The 13801-nt window shown below is 42.2% G+C and overlaps 1 protein-coding gene across 1 annotated transcript in view; it reads right to left on the reverse strand.

Moving 5' to 3' along the window:
• Positions 1–9168: 9168 nt before the first annotated feature.
• The window catches only part of TPH2 (tryptophan hydroxylase 2), a 50877-nt gene continuing 46244 nt past the window's right edge, over positions 9169–13801 (reverse strand). The window contains exons 10-11 of the mRNA XM_074167983.1: positions 9437–9570; positions 9169–9343 (exon numbers count right to left, since the gene is read on the reverse strand). Of these exons, the coding sequence (XP_074024084.1) occupies positions 9169–9343; positions 9437–9570 (309 nt within the window). The remainder of the gene's footprint in view (positions 9344–9436; positions 9571–13801) is intronic.

A 13801-nucleotide genomic window follows, 5' to 3' on the forward strand; every position in this document is an offset into this window, starting at 1 on the left:
GTCCAGGGAAGTGGTGGAATTGCCATCCCTGGAGGTATTTAAAAGATGGGTAGATGTGGTGCTGAGGGACATGGTTTAGTGGTGGTTTTGGTAGTGTCAGGTTGATGGTTGGACTCGATGATCTTAAAGGTTCCTACCTACCTAGACAAATTATGATTCCATAACCTTAAATCTCTCTCCCTTACCAAAGTCATGTAGGTTGGTTTTCTCTATCCTTCTGTCCCTTTTCCAGTGTATCTATAGGAAAAAGGCAGATATTTTCCCTCTACCATGCAAAGTTCACCCATTCAAAGTCCACCCATGGGTCTCCAGGAACAACATGCAAAATGGGTGCTACGAAATTCATGCTCTTCAGTTGCTCTGAAGACACTGATGGGTGCCATTCCCAACAAGGTAGGTCCCCTCCACTGCCCACACTACCTCCCCAGCAAGATCCTAGATTGGAACACCCACATTGACTGCTTCTGCCATCAATTTAAGTGGCTCTCAGACTAAAAACATTTTTAGCATCAACTTTATACTCGTTGTTTATGGTGAGCGTCAGGGGTAGATTCAGATTCTCCCATGAAGCGACAGCCTCATCACCATTTAGCAGAAGGGGCTGCAACAAGTAATTGTTGCTACTGACTTCTAGGGGTTTTTTATATTTTAGCTATGTAATTTGAAATAAGACTCCTAAATCTTCAACTGTGCAGGCTGCTACCCTTGCTAATAGCTTTCATAGCCAACTTCATAGCCATCGCCTTCTTCCACCCAAACCGTTGACTCTCACTGGATTTTAAAAGCTCTACCAAATTTATACTTTGGGACAGGGATTGCCTTCTACAATGTATTTGTCCAGAATCTCCTTCCAAATAGCCCTGATAAGCACTAATGTATCATAAATAGGCAATGTTAACAAGGGACTAATTACACTCTTCTGGAAGGCTGTTCCTAGATTTTTCCTCATCCAAACACTCTGATCCCACGAGCAAGAAATGCATGCAGTCGGGGCCGGCTCACAAACATTTCCAGATTAAAACCTGAAACTCCTTACAGTCCAAGTGATTTCTATTCTCAATAAAACTGGGGTTAAAGGCAGAAGAACGTCATCCTGTCTTGTAAAGCAGCTTAGCACATTTACCAAACGCCTCTGGGAGAAGCATCCCGTTTTCACCAGAGCTTTACGTGGCCAATTCAGCTGTAACAGTTCTGGCTACTTTACAATCGACAATTTGACAAGTGGACTCAAACAGGAAATGTTTTGTGATCTCCTTTCACAAACCTGGGTGGGGAAAATATTAAATAGAAATTGAAAACCAAGCTCCATTGGCATTTTTTTTTCTTTTGGACCTATTTTCCCAGGGAATTTAACTTCATTTTTAGAGGAGTGTTCCAACAGACCGCTGGAAAGATAACATTTGGTTCATTTCCCTTCCCTCCAGCCTTAAACAACCAGGATTTATACAGTTATTTTTATTCTTTTCAGATACCACAGCCTTGCCTGTTTATAAAATGTAAGAGGTAGACAGATAATTGTACTATTTCATGAGTAAACAGGGAGCTGAATATGAAACTGAGCTCAGAATTGGGAACCTTGTCAGAGTGTTGGTGAATCATTGTATGAGACAAATTGTTCACTTTTTGTTCAGTCCATTAGCTACAAGGATGGAAAGAATTGCTCTCACAACGCATAATGCTGCAATTTCCTATATTCACTTAGCACTTCCCCTTTCCCTTCTGCAAATCAGAGGCATTACGTTTGAGATTTAATTCACTCCCTCTAACCACATTTTCATTCCCTACTCTGACAAACCAAGCTATCGCTCGGTGAAAACGCAACAGCTTTTACATAGCATTCATGAATACAGTGCTCTTCCTCTCCTTTGGAAATAAGGTAATGGCAGGAAAACACGGAGAATGATATAGAGGGCCCTGTGCCAATCCAGCTGCAAACAGCCCACCCCCCTTTTGATTCTCCTGAGATTTTTGAGAGATGGCGTATCAAAACTGAATTCACATGAACTTCATGTCATTTATATGCCAGATTTTGCGCTGACATTGTGATGAGAAAATAAGTACTTGCCTACAGGCGCCACTCGGTTGCCCATGCCCTTTCCTTGGGTTTGTAAGTCTGGGGGAGCTATTGACATTTTTAATAGTCTCCAAGTGTTAGGCTTCCTAAGCAAGCTAAGTAAAGCAATTCCACCTCCGAAATGGGGCAAGGCAGATAGTGTCGGTACATCTGAGAGCCCTGACTATCCCGGAGGGCTTCCCTCCAGCAGTGAGGCTGGGCTTACCATCCCAGGTAGAACCGTGTGCTACCACAGCGCGTTCATTCTCAGACCTGCACTAGGCTGCACACCTCTACACAGCAATGTTCTGTGCAGAAAGAAAAGATTTGAAAGGAGAGCTATGAAATAAAATTCTGGGCACTTTCCAACCTCTCTTTACTACCTTTCTTTCCCATATGACAGCATACGTTAATTGATCCGGCTACACAGACACCCACAGACAAAGCCTGAGGAGTTGCTTTGTAAAAGCAAGTCACAGAAGACAAACAGTGGTCATCTGAGGACACAGGAGCAACTAGGAGTTGGAGCTCTTCTCTGGGACTCAGGTGGCTTCGTAACTCCTGCCCCCATTAATTAGCACGGGCCAAGAGTCTTCCCTTGGATGCATGAACGGTGCTGACCAACACTGGGAGAAAGCAATGACATCTCAGAAAAGATCAGACCTCGCTGCCTCTGCATCTCCTGCACGCTGCATTTTTACTGCAAAAGTGCCTTTTAAAAAATGCCTGCAAATGAGATAAGGAACAGGACTTGCGTGCCTGACTTATGGCTCCAGCTCTTGCTCCAGCAGACACAGACCCATCTCAGAAAACAGTGGCTTTTACCTGAAGACAAAATGTAGCTTTTCAGAGCAGCAACTATGAAATCTACTTTGAGCTACTTCAAATAGAACTGACTGGCACTGGCACTAAAATACCTCTTGAAACATGTGCTAGTTTTGCAGGAGTTGAGATTTTGACTCCCTGGTTCCCATCTGATGTGAGACACCTGGTTTTTCATAACTTTATCTGCAAGTGATCTATCAGGAATAATCATTACAAGGGAATTCAACCAAACTAATCCTCCAGACAAATTCTGCTCGAGTGGCAAATCCGCTGTGTGCACAACCTTAACCTCATTTACCATTAACTGGACTTAATTCACGTCTCCAAGGTTAGCAATTCACTACAGAGAGGGATGGTGAGGGAGGGTAGCAGTTCAGATGTACCCATCAGTTGTCAAGCCCTGAGAAATGACAGCATCACGTCTTCAGCGTTACTCTACTTCCCTGCAAAGCAGCAAGACTGGGTACAGAGTTCAGGGGCAACAAGAAAAGCTCAAGGCAGAAAGTGCTATGAACATCAACCATTCCATAATTAACATATCTCTTCATAATCCTTACAGAAAAATAAAATAGTAGCACATTTCAAAAGGTTTCTTTGCAAAGAAAGAGAAAAAAAACCCGATTTAATAGGAAATAGAAGTTATTTTATTTGTGCCGTGCAAGCCTCAAATCACCCACTTTGTCTCTTGTGAGGAAGCTGTTTGGCTCTGGAGTGCTTTATTGCTGCTCTGTTATCAGAACTGTATTCACGCGGGAGCTCATGCAGAAGCCACTGATACTATCTGGGTTGTGTTTGAGGTCATGTGCCAGCTCAACATGGACCCAAATCTACCTCCTGCTGCTTTGCAAACTCAACTCTTTTCCTCCAAAGGTGGAGTGTGGCAACAGCAGCTGCTTCTCCATTATTTTTCCTGTACATTTGAAATTTCTGACTACATTTAAAAAATGTCCACCTGAATATCCATCACCCACTTGCATTTGAAAGTACGTGACTATGTAACCCATTTCACACTCATTCCACCTGAACAGACCACTCCAGGCCAAATCCCAAGAAGATGCCAGCACTTACTTTTACTCTTATCTTAACAGCTGTTGGCAAAGAAATATGAATTCTTGCTCTAAAGTGTTGGAGGGCCTTTTTAAACTAAAAATAGTTGTTGCAAAATGTTTTGCATAGATATCACTGAACTCTGATTATTTTGTGTTTACTTACCTTTTCTCTAGGAGCAAATACAAAATGAAACAACAGAGGTTTCATGGAGTATTTCAACTGAGGAGTAAGTTATTTAGCCTCCAAGCCCAGTTAAGTTACAGGAAATTGCCAATAAGGATGCCAAGGACATCTCTACAGCCTTCAGTATGTCAACTAGAGGGACTCATTTCTAATAAATACTTGCTACTACAACCAGATCTCTCTCTTAGCTCCATGTCTCAAAGGCACTTTGAAGCCCGGAAGAGGAATCTGTCACTGTTGTCCTGTTCTTCACTAAGAAGGCAAGAATCTGTCCGTGAAACATCTCCAGAGCTGGAGTGATTGGTACCACAGAGCATAGCCGTTATGTAACAATATCAGAATTACTCCCTTCACAAATTATTTGGAAATACGATAACAGTTCCTACTGAGATAGAAGGGAAGCTGCTATATTTCTACAAAGGCATAGACTGTCCTGCTGAAATGAGAAGTTTCCAGGTTGGGGTGGAAAGCTGATTTCCTGAATGGAAGAGCATTGCATTGATCCTTACCTGGCCCTTATATGTGACAACGGGCTGAGCAGCAGGTGTGGTCCCCAAGTTTCCTGGCTATCTACGTCAGGGGCCTGAACCAAAGCTCCCTTTGGACTACACCAGGGGGTTTCTTTCCCACGGAAACCAGGGGAGTTAGGGAGAATGGGCTGCTCGGTGCCCAGATTTCACCCAGACACATGGCTAATGGAGCACTCAGGCTCAGGAACTTGGAAGAACTCCAGGTTCTTCAGATTGTTCAAGGGAGCACAGTCCTCCTGATAGCCCAAATGCAGGCACAGATAGTATGAAATATCTATTTCTATTTTGCTTATGAAGTTGAGCAGATTTAAACCTTGTTTACAAAAAGGACAAATGCTGGTTGCTCACTAGCCTCTCGGTAGCCGTACCTGGCAGGTAGCTCGCACGCAGAGGTTTCTCAAATGGCCTATGAACTTGAAAGAGAGCACCATAGTCAGCATTTAAGGCTACACTCCAACTATGGATCCTATTTGTTCCCTAAGGGAAGGTGGAAAGATCTACTCTTTAGGGTTGGTCAAAGAGTGAAGGAGGAGGCAGAGCTGCAGGTGATGTACAAACACTCCGCAGTGGTGGCTGTGGACCATCACTGCTTTGTCAGCCGGCTGGAGCCCTTTCACGAGCAGACTGGAGCCTTTTCTAGGCAGTCGCCATGAGGGACCTCAAGACATCATGTAGCCTCTCCCCTGGTCTCAGGATGGGACCGACTGTGCTAACATCATTCATTCCTGAGGGATAACAGTCTAACCTGTTCTCTTAAAAAATGATGGAGGCTCTGCTGTCTGTCTAGGCAATCTGTCCCCCGTGTTTCACTATTACCTAACTTAATGCTCCTCTCTGGCAATTTAAGTCCATTAGTTCTTGAGGCTGGAGAACAGTTTGTCCTTTCCGTTTTGCAGCTATTTCTACGTGTTTGAAAAAGGTTATCGCATCTCCCCTCAGTCTCCTCTGCTCCAAACTAAGCAATCCCAGCTTCCCAGTTCATCACACAGAAGCCAGGCTGCTGCTGGCTGGTGATAGCTTTCAGTAAGTGCTGACTGGGTTGGATTTGTACCAGCAGCCTGTAGGTGAAAGCCTCCAGCAGCTTTAGCTCTCTGAGCCAAGCTGTCCTTTCAAAGATGTGAAACTGTCTGCTGTAATCCATTACAGCGCATCGGTAAATATACATTACAGTACAGTAAATCTCTGGAATTTTCTCCATCACATTAGGATATCATAACAAGAAGAAAGGAAAAGACACCTTACTTCGTGAAAGTGTACTGAAGGGCTAAACTTAAAACAGGCTCCTAAACAGGTCTCAAAGAGTAGAGAGGGGAAACACAATATATTGTGTTAACACCTTCCCCACTCCATCCTCTCTACCGAACAAATGAAATGAAATGCATGAACCATGTCTTGGTTTGCAAATGAAACTTGGTATTTGTATTTGCTGCAATGTCTCAGAGTGTTGTTTTTCATTTTAGACTTTGCATGGTAGTAAACACTGCAATGCTTTACATTCATTAAGCTCGGGCCCATTTACTCTGCGCAGGCAAAGCAAGTGCATATATCTCAGACCCATAAAGCATCAGTTCAGAATTACACAGGAAATAAATGAGCCTAAGCCAGAAGTCCAATTTCCAGAGTCCAGCTCACTAAAGCTAAACAACCACCTTAGATAAATACGGCCTATTTTAAATGAAACGTTAGTGTAATTTGATAACTGTCAATAATTCCCTCATTATGCCTAAATGAGCTTGTCATCCAAGGAGATTGCTGCATGGCTGATCTTAATTTGCTAATAAAAACCCCACAGAAGAATTTCAGCTAAGCTGGAACTATTTGATTCATAAAAGTGCAATAGTGCACTTTTTAAAGCGTTCCTTCCCAGTCCTGGCTCCTCACTGGCTGAAGCCTAAAGCCAGTTTGCTCTGCAGCCTGTAAGAAAGCAGCTTTGCTATGTAAGAACAATGAGCAATTGTCTCTCTAAATCACTATTATTCCTTAGCCCATTATATTTAATTTATTTTTAATCATGTTGTATAATAGAAATAAAATCATTGGATTAAGCATATATCTAGCAGCAGGAGCCCATTATCCTTTGACAATGTTCTGTTTCATTGACATTATATCTTCATTGTAGACAGCTTCCTTGCCATCATTAGTCCTAAAATGACTATTGGATTTCAAGGGTTTCTCCCTAATCCATAATAAGATTTACTTACTAACAGCACAAAACAAAACAAAGATATGCTTCTATTGTTTTACTACCGTGGAATTCTTATTTTAAGCTATTCAGAAAAGTCAAGAATAAATCCAGATATTATACGCATTTAAAGTTTTCCTGCCTAACTCTGATTCAAGGGAAAGCCTCAGTAACTTTGTAAGCTTTGGATCTTTGTTACTCATTGTGGCTCTATTTTACTTAAGCAAACAGCAATACTTTCTCAGTTCTTGAACTGAGTAAGATCTGCTACCCCTTGCACAATGATTTTTTCAGACCAGTTAAAGAAAATCTCACTACAGTCCATTTTCGTAAAATCATAGAATGATTAGAGTTGGAAGAAACCTTAAAGATAATCAAGTTCCAACCCCTCTGCTGTGGGCCGAGACACCTCCCACTAGACCAGGTTGCTAAAAGCCCCATCCAGCCTGGCCTTGAACATACAAGGGATGGGGCATCCACAACTTCTCTGGGCATCCTGTTCAAGTGTCTGTCTGTTTTCACCAGAAAGGGCTATGAGAGGTTCCTCAGATTGAAGGGAAGAAAGAGGGAGAAACTTCCATGCCAAGGTTGCCAGTGATTCCTCTGTGACAAGCTAACAGAGTCAGCACTAATATCAGGAAATTGAGAAACTCCTCCGGCATGCCAATCCCCCATGGGATAATTCAACAGCTCTTCATTTGTACCAACAGCAGTCACAGTTAAATCTAAAACTAGATTTTTCCACAGCCTATTAACAGCAGCATTAGGATGCAGCAGGGATCATACAGAGAAAAGAGCATTTTCTGTTATCTCATAGTTATCTTTGAGGAGGTGACAGATTTCCCTGTGAAAATTATCCTTATAGATTGCCTCTTATTTAAGGATATGCTGGTACTATCAAGTGGCGCTCTTTCTATGCTGAAATTGCTAGCAACACTTAAGAGTATCTGCATGACTCTTTCAGCTGGGAGAGCAGCTTCAATAGATACCTATTTTCCGTATATGTAGACAAGCTGTGACACTTTCACCCATACTGACATGATCTGCATAAGCCATGTGGTTTCCATTAAGAAAGGTCCATACGATATAGTCAACTCTCCGTTATCTTGGCTAATAGGAGAATAGAATAACCCAGATAAAGGAAAGACATGCATAATTATTGCTTCCAGATAAGAGCCAGCTCAAATATTTCTGCGCTGTGCTCCCCAGACAGAGCTTGTACTTCTGTCAGAGCTTTCTAACTTAGAGTTTATTAACGCAGGCATTACCTGTATCCATCTGGTACAAGCCAGGCAGCCTGGGTGTCTCTATGATTTAATCACCCCACAAGTAATTTACTAACTGATAATCATCTTGGCTATAATTAAATAACAGCTTCCATATTCACCCTTTTATATGCACTGATACTGATAGAGTGCAGACCCAGTCATGCGTGGCCATGTCAAGGTTGAATGTGGCATAATGAGGAAAGGCAAATTATGCATGAAACGCAAGAGGAGTACGTTCAAAAGACAAGGGAATGCAGAAGGCACACGATGTAGAAAGGCTTTATATTCACTTCTAACAACCCAGAATTAACACAAGCACTTCCTCTCTTATTCCCAGATAGCCCTCGCAAAGGAAGTAAGCCCAGGGCTGTCACAGGTAACACATGCATGAACTGGAACTACCTTTCTGCATGAATTATCAGAGGGTTTTTTTTTTTATTATTGTGTTGCAATCACTCAGCCACGTTGAACATTTGTCAGTCATGAGTTCTTGTAATTTGTGATCTCCACAGACCTTTCAGTACTGATACACAGCCTTCCTGATCTCAGCGTTGGTATACAAATTGTATTGTTCAGTCACAAGAGACACTCAGTTCCATTACAGATATATGGGCAAAACACTGTCTTCACCACTATAGAAAGAAATACAGATTCTCTTACAAAGAAAATGAAAATGTTGCAAATAATAACTTTTTCTGGATTCTTCTGGGAGGAAAGGTATTATAAAGAAATAGACTCAGACTCCATGAAATCAGCAACACCATTTCTTATACATTGAAGTGAATCATCTTGCGGAAACCAAACCATTGCTAGGCAAGTTTTCAAGGGTGTACTTGTACATGACATTGTCTCAAGGAATTGATGATTATATTCTGCCACATTCCATGTTGCTTTTACAAATTAGCATTGCCTCGGTTTGTCTGCACGTTACAATTAGACAGAGCTACATAATGATGCAAGCCACAGGCCAAGCTGCAAAGGGAAAATTGATGGGTTCGAGAAGTTAGCCAGATCATGTGATGTTACTAGACTGACTACAGAAAAAGCAGCTGACAACAAATCACAGTGCCTCACATATCAAATCCCTAAATATCTGTTCATTTTGCTTAAAGCATCACACACAGTGTTGAGATCACTGCGGAGGTCTTGGACAACATTTTCTATACTTCTGGTATCCTTCAGAATCTCAATGCTTTGCGTATATGGATTGAAATACACAGAGAAGGGACGATTGATTGATTTGGCGAAGTCTCTGAAAGAAAAAAGAAAATTAACACCTCTTTTCTTTTCCGACTGCTAAAGAAGAGAAAATTAGATTTTTTTTAAGTCAAGGGAAATAATTTACCTCATCTTTTCTTTAGCTTCTTCAAAACTTTCCGAAACAAAGTAAGCTTCCTGGAAAGTAGTGATAAGGCATTCTTGCAAACAAGTTGTCTTTGGATCGAATGTTTTCACATTGGCCTTGTCAGAGAGAGCATGCTGCAAAATACACCACAGGATCTGTTAAACCATACTTTGATACTGCTGTGTATCTATGCAACTGTTCATATATACACAGCTTTTATATTGCTGTGCTCTATGTTACCCAGTAGTTGGTAGCCTCTCTTGTTTTACATACAGTGGGGTTTCAGTTTGCACAGAATGGATCATTTATTACTTAAAAAAGCTCTTTTTATAAGAATAATTTTTTCCCAAAAAATAATTATTAAAACAACAAAGAGGAGATTAGAAATGCACCTGCCATGTAGGCATACAAACCTAAATTTTCAGCTGGAAATGAGAAAGTCATCAAATAACCATTCCTGAAAAATTATCTGTACAACTACAAATCTGTATGCCCCCAAAATGTCACTTAACTGGCAGAATTGATCATCGTCTTGGTGGCTGAACCGAGTCTGACCAAATCATTCATATAATCTGTGCTTTACATTTTCAGGCCAAAATCATCTACTATTTTCCTGACAGTGACGCTAAGAGTGAAACTACGTCTCTGAAAATCCATTAAATAATACCCATTTATTGTGTGCTGATGAAATTCATTACCCTCCTGCCACGTACACCTGAGCAATAATGCTCCTTTACAGTACAGCAAGGAAAAAAATAACTAACAAAACAGGCACAGATAAGCACGGAGCAGACACTGTGCAGATGAGGCATCAAATGCTGCTACCCAGAGAAGAGATTTCCAATTAGCCTTCCTCTTTAGGTGATTGGCATAAGCCACTACAAAGGACACAGAGGTTTCAAAACTGAAAACCAGGTACTGAGACATTTTCCATTCTTTTTCTAGCTCCTCTTTCCACTTGAATACTTCGGTTATCTTTTGGATCTACCTTAATTTTTAGAGCAGATGTATTTTCATTCTCAGTGCTCTGTACAGAAGTACAAGGTAAGGAAGAAGAGCATTTTTAGGTCAACTTTCAACCTTCTTTAGTTCCCTAATATCTATCCATAGTGAAGGTATGCATGAAAAGCATAGAGAAATGACAGGGAGTGAGCAGATCCCTGAGGTCCAAAGGTGCTTCTTATTTCTTTACTTTCTTTCTGCAGGGACATTCTTCATAGCAGAATAAGGTATTAACCTTAAGGTATTCACCATACCTTTTATCTGAGCTCTTGCTTATGCTCATTCCTAAATCCCTGTGAAAGGCTCTGAAAATATCACGCAAGCTCTCAACCTGCAGTCTCCAAATAACAGGACGTAAAACTGGAACAAGAACGTCTTCCTCCCACCTTCTCTCTCTCCAAAAATAAACACATGAAAAATTAATGCATGGAATGTTAAAATGTCAGGAAATTAACTTTCTTTAGTACACGTATCTTTTCCTTCTCACAAGGTTTGCAGTTTCTAGCCAGCCATCAGTTAAACAGCTTTGAAAACAAAAATAAAAAATGGTCTGTCTTAACCAGCATCCTCTTCTAAATGGACTGCAGGAACAGGCTCACCTTATTTGGCCCCTGTCTGTATCCCTGTTGTCACTTTCTCCTTGCAGAGCCACGATGTGGTTGAGTGCCTGTAAATGTAGGCATTTACCTCCTCCTATCGAAATGAATTTGTTTTTCTTGACTGGGAATTATAATAGGCTTCCTGGGAGGTTAACTATAGACAAAACCATCGCCTCTCAAGGTGCTTATGTACTTTGAGGTGGACTTGATGCCTCAAATGCCTAAAGCACAAAGTTTTAAAACTCTGAGTGGATTGAGTGAAGCCCTATACAGAGAATCACGAGAGTGACACGGGTCACATTTTTCTTAGGATCTGAATCAGCAGGAGACCACTTCTGGCTCATGAATTCTTCCCTGTACTGTGACAGCTTCAACAGAAAGGGCGACAGTGTTGTCCTCTCCTCTCCTTCTCCTCTACTCACTAATGGCCTCTGCAGGGCCAGGCCTACTCCTTAGGATTGAAGCCATCAGAGGCAAGAAGGGAATCAACCCATAGCTCCTACATTGTGAACAACTGCTGTAATCACTGAGCCCTGATTTTATAAAACGGCCAAGTTTAAAGAGAAGCAAAAGCTAATTCTTTATCACAGTGGATGTCCTCCGAGAAAGCCTTTCTGGCTATTCTCCTCAGATTATTTATATGAAATGACTCCTACTTTCTGGATACCAGTTTAGTTTACGCATGAGCAGAGCTGCTGCTGCTGCTTCACAAAGCAACTCAGCAGAGACTGGGATGTGCAGACACCAGGGAACACACAATCTGGAAATAGAGGGTAAAGAATTCAGACGTGCCTTCAAAGTTAGGCGACAACTGATCAGTTATTCGTCGGATTGCAGTTTAAGGATACAGTGCCTAAATTCTGATGAATTCCCACCCAAGATACCTATCTTCCTTCTAGGATATGGTCTTTTGGCTCTTGGATCAAGCAGGCATTGTCATGGCTACCAAAGCAATGGGAAATATCTTCGCAAATGTGGATTTTCAGATCCTGCAGCCGGGTGTCTACAATGCCTACTATTGAGTTGATATGCTGACACCAGCAATGCCAGAGTTCAGCAACAGAAATGAGCCTGCAGACAAACATTCAGACAGACCATAAGCTGTCTCACATGAACTAGGATGGTCAGGACAATGACTCAAAGTCACACTAGACCCTTTTTTCAGAAACATTACTGTGCTCTAAAATAATGTTCCTTGGCACTCTCAACATTCCGAAGTACAAAATCTTAAGAAAAAACTTCATCTGGTAAGTCCAGAAGCTTTCAAGCTCAGGCCTTTTTTGTGTTGGTTTTTTTTAACAAATGCTATTCACTTATGTTTTGGCTGGACATTCAGTTCTTCAGTGAACTCGAATAAATATCCAATATGGATTTCTCCATCAGAAACCTCTTCAGTTATCCACTTCCAATGAGATGTCAAGGCTAACGATACGGAAAATTGCTCTTGGTCAAATAGAGCATCTCACCATCTTGTGGATTTGTGACAACTGTCTCTAATGATCCATTCATGCAAACTGTACAGCTTATGCTAATACAGCTATTGGTGATTCTCCTTCAGGTCAAGCTACAAGAGTGTAGAGTGAAACTTCCAAATCAATTATCACTTACTCCCAGGAAAGCAGCAGTATCAGCCAGTTGGACACCTCAAGAATTAGGTAACTACCCATATTAGAGATAAGCACAACACTAAAGAAATGCCTCCACTCCCCGCTAGATCAAAGGTTAAGAGAGACTGAGAAACCTAACCACAGGTCTCTAGGGCCTAGGATGTCTGATGCATCTGTACAGAGATGGAAGATATAGCACAGGACCTAAAGAAGACTTACATGTTTCTGGAGTGGCAGCTGGAGAGCTGGTCACATATACTGGGCCATAGAATTATGGAATCATAGAATAGTTTGGGTTGGAAGGGCCCTTTTAAAGGTCATCAGTCCAAACCCCCTGCAATGAGCAGGGATGTCTTCAACTAGATCAGGTTGCTCAGAGCCCAGTCCAACCTGACCTTGAATGTCTCCAGGGATGGGGCACATACATACCACCTCTCTGGGCAACCTCTTCCAGCGTTTCACCACCCTCATTGCAAAAAATTTCTTCCTTGTATCTAGTCTAAATCTACCCTCTTTTAGTTTAAAACCATTACCACTTGTCCTGTCGCAACAGGCCCTGCTAAAAAGTTTGTCCCCATCTTTCTGATAAGCACTCTTTAAGTACTGAAAGGACACAATAAGGTCTTCCTAGAGCCTTCTCTTATCCAGACTGAATAGCCCTAACTCTCAGCCATTCTTCATAGGAAAGGTGGGCCAGCCCTCTCATCCTTTTTGTGGCTCTCCTCTGGACCCGCTCCAACAAGTCGATGTCTATCCTGTGCTGAGGGCTCCAGAGCTGAACGCAGTACTCCAGGTGGGGTCTCACCAGAGCAGAGTAGTGGGGCAGAATCACCTCCCTCAACCTGCTGGCCACACTCCTCTTGATTCAGCCCAGTGTATGGTTGGCCTTCTGGGCCACAAGCACACATTGTCGGCTGATGTCCAGCTTTTTATCTACCAGTACCCCCAAGTCCTTCTTGGCAGGGCTGCTCTCCATCCCTTCATCCCCCAGCCTGTATTGATACTGGGGGTTGCCCCGACCCAGGTACAGGACCCTGCACTTGGCCTTGTTGAACCTCACGAGGTTCACAGGGGCCCACTTCTTGAGCTTGTCCAGGTCCCTCTGAATGACCTCCCATCCCTCACACACGTCAACTGCACCACTCAGCTTGGTGTCG

This window comes from Numenius arquata, chromosome 2 (assembly GCF_964106895.1).
Source record: "Numenius arquata chromosome 2, bNumArq3.hap1.1, whole genome shotgun sequence".
Classification (NCBI taxonomy): domain Eukaryota; kingdom Metazoa; phylum Chordata; class Aves; order Charadriiformes; family Scolopacidae; genus Numenius; species Numenius arquata.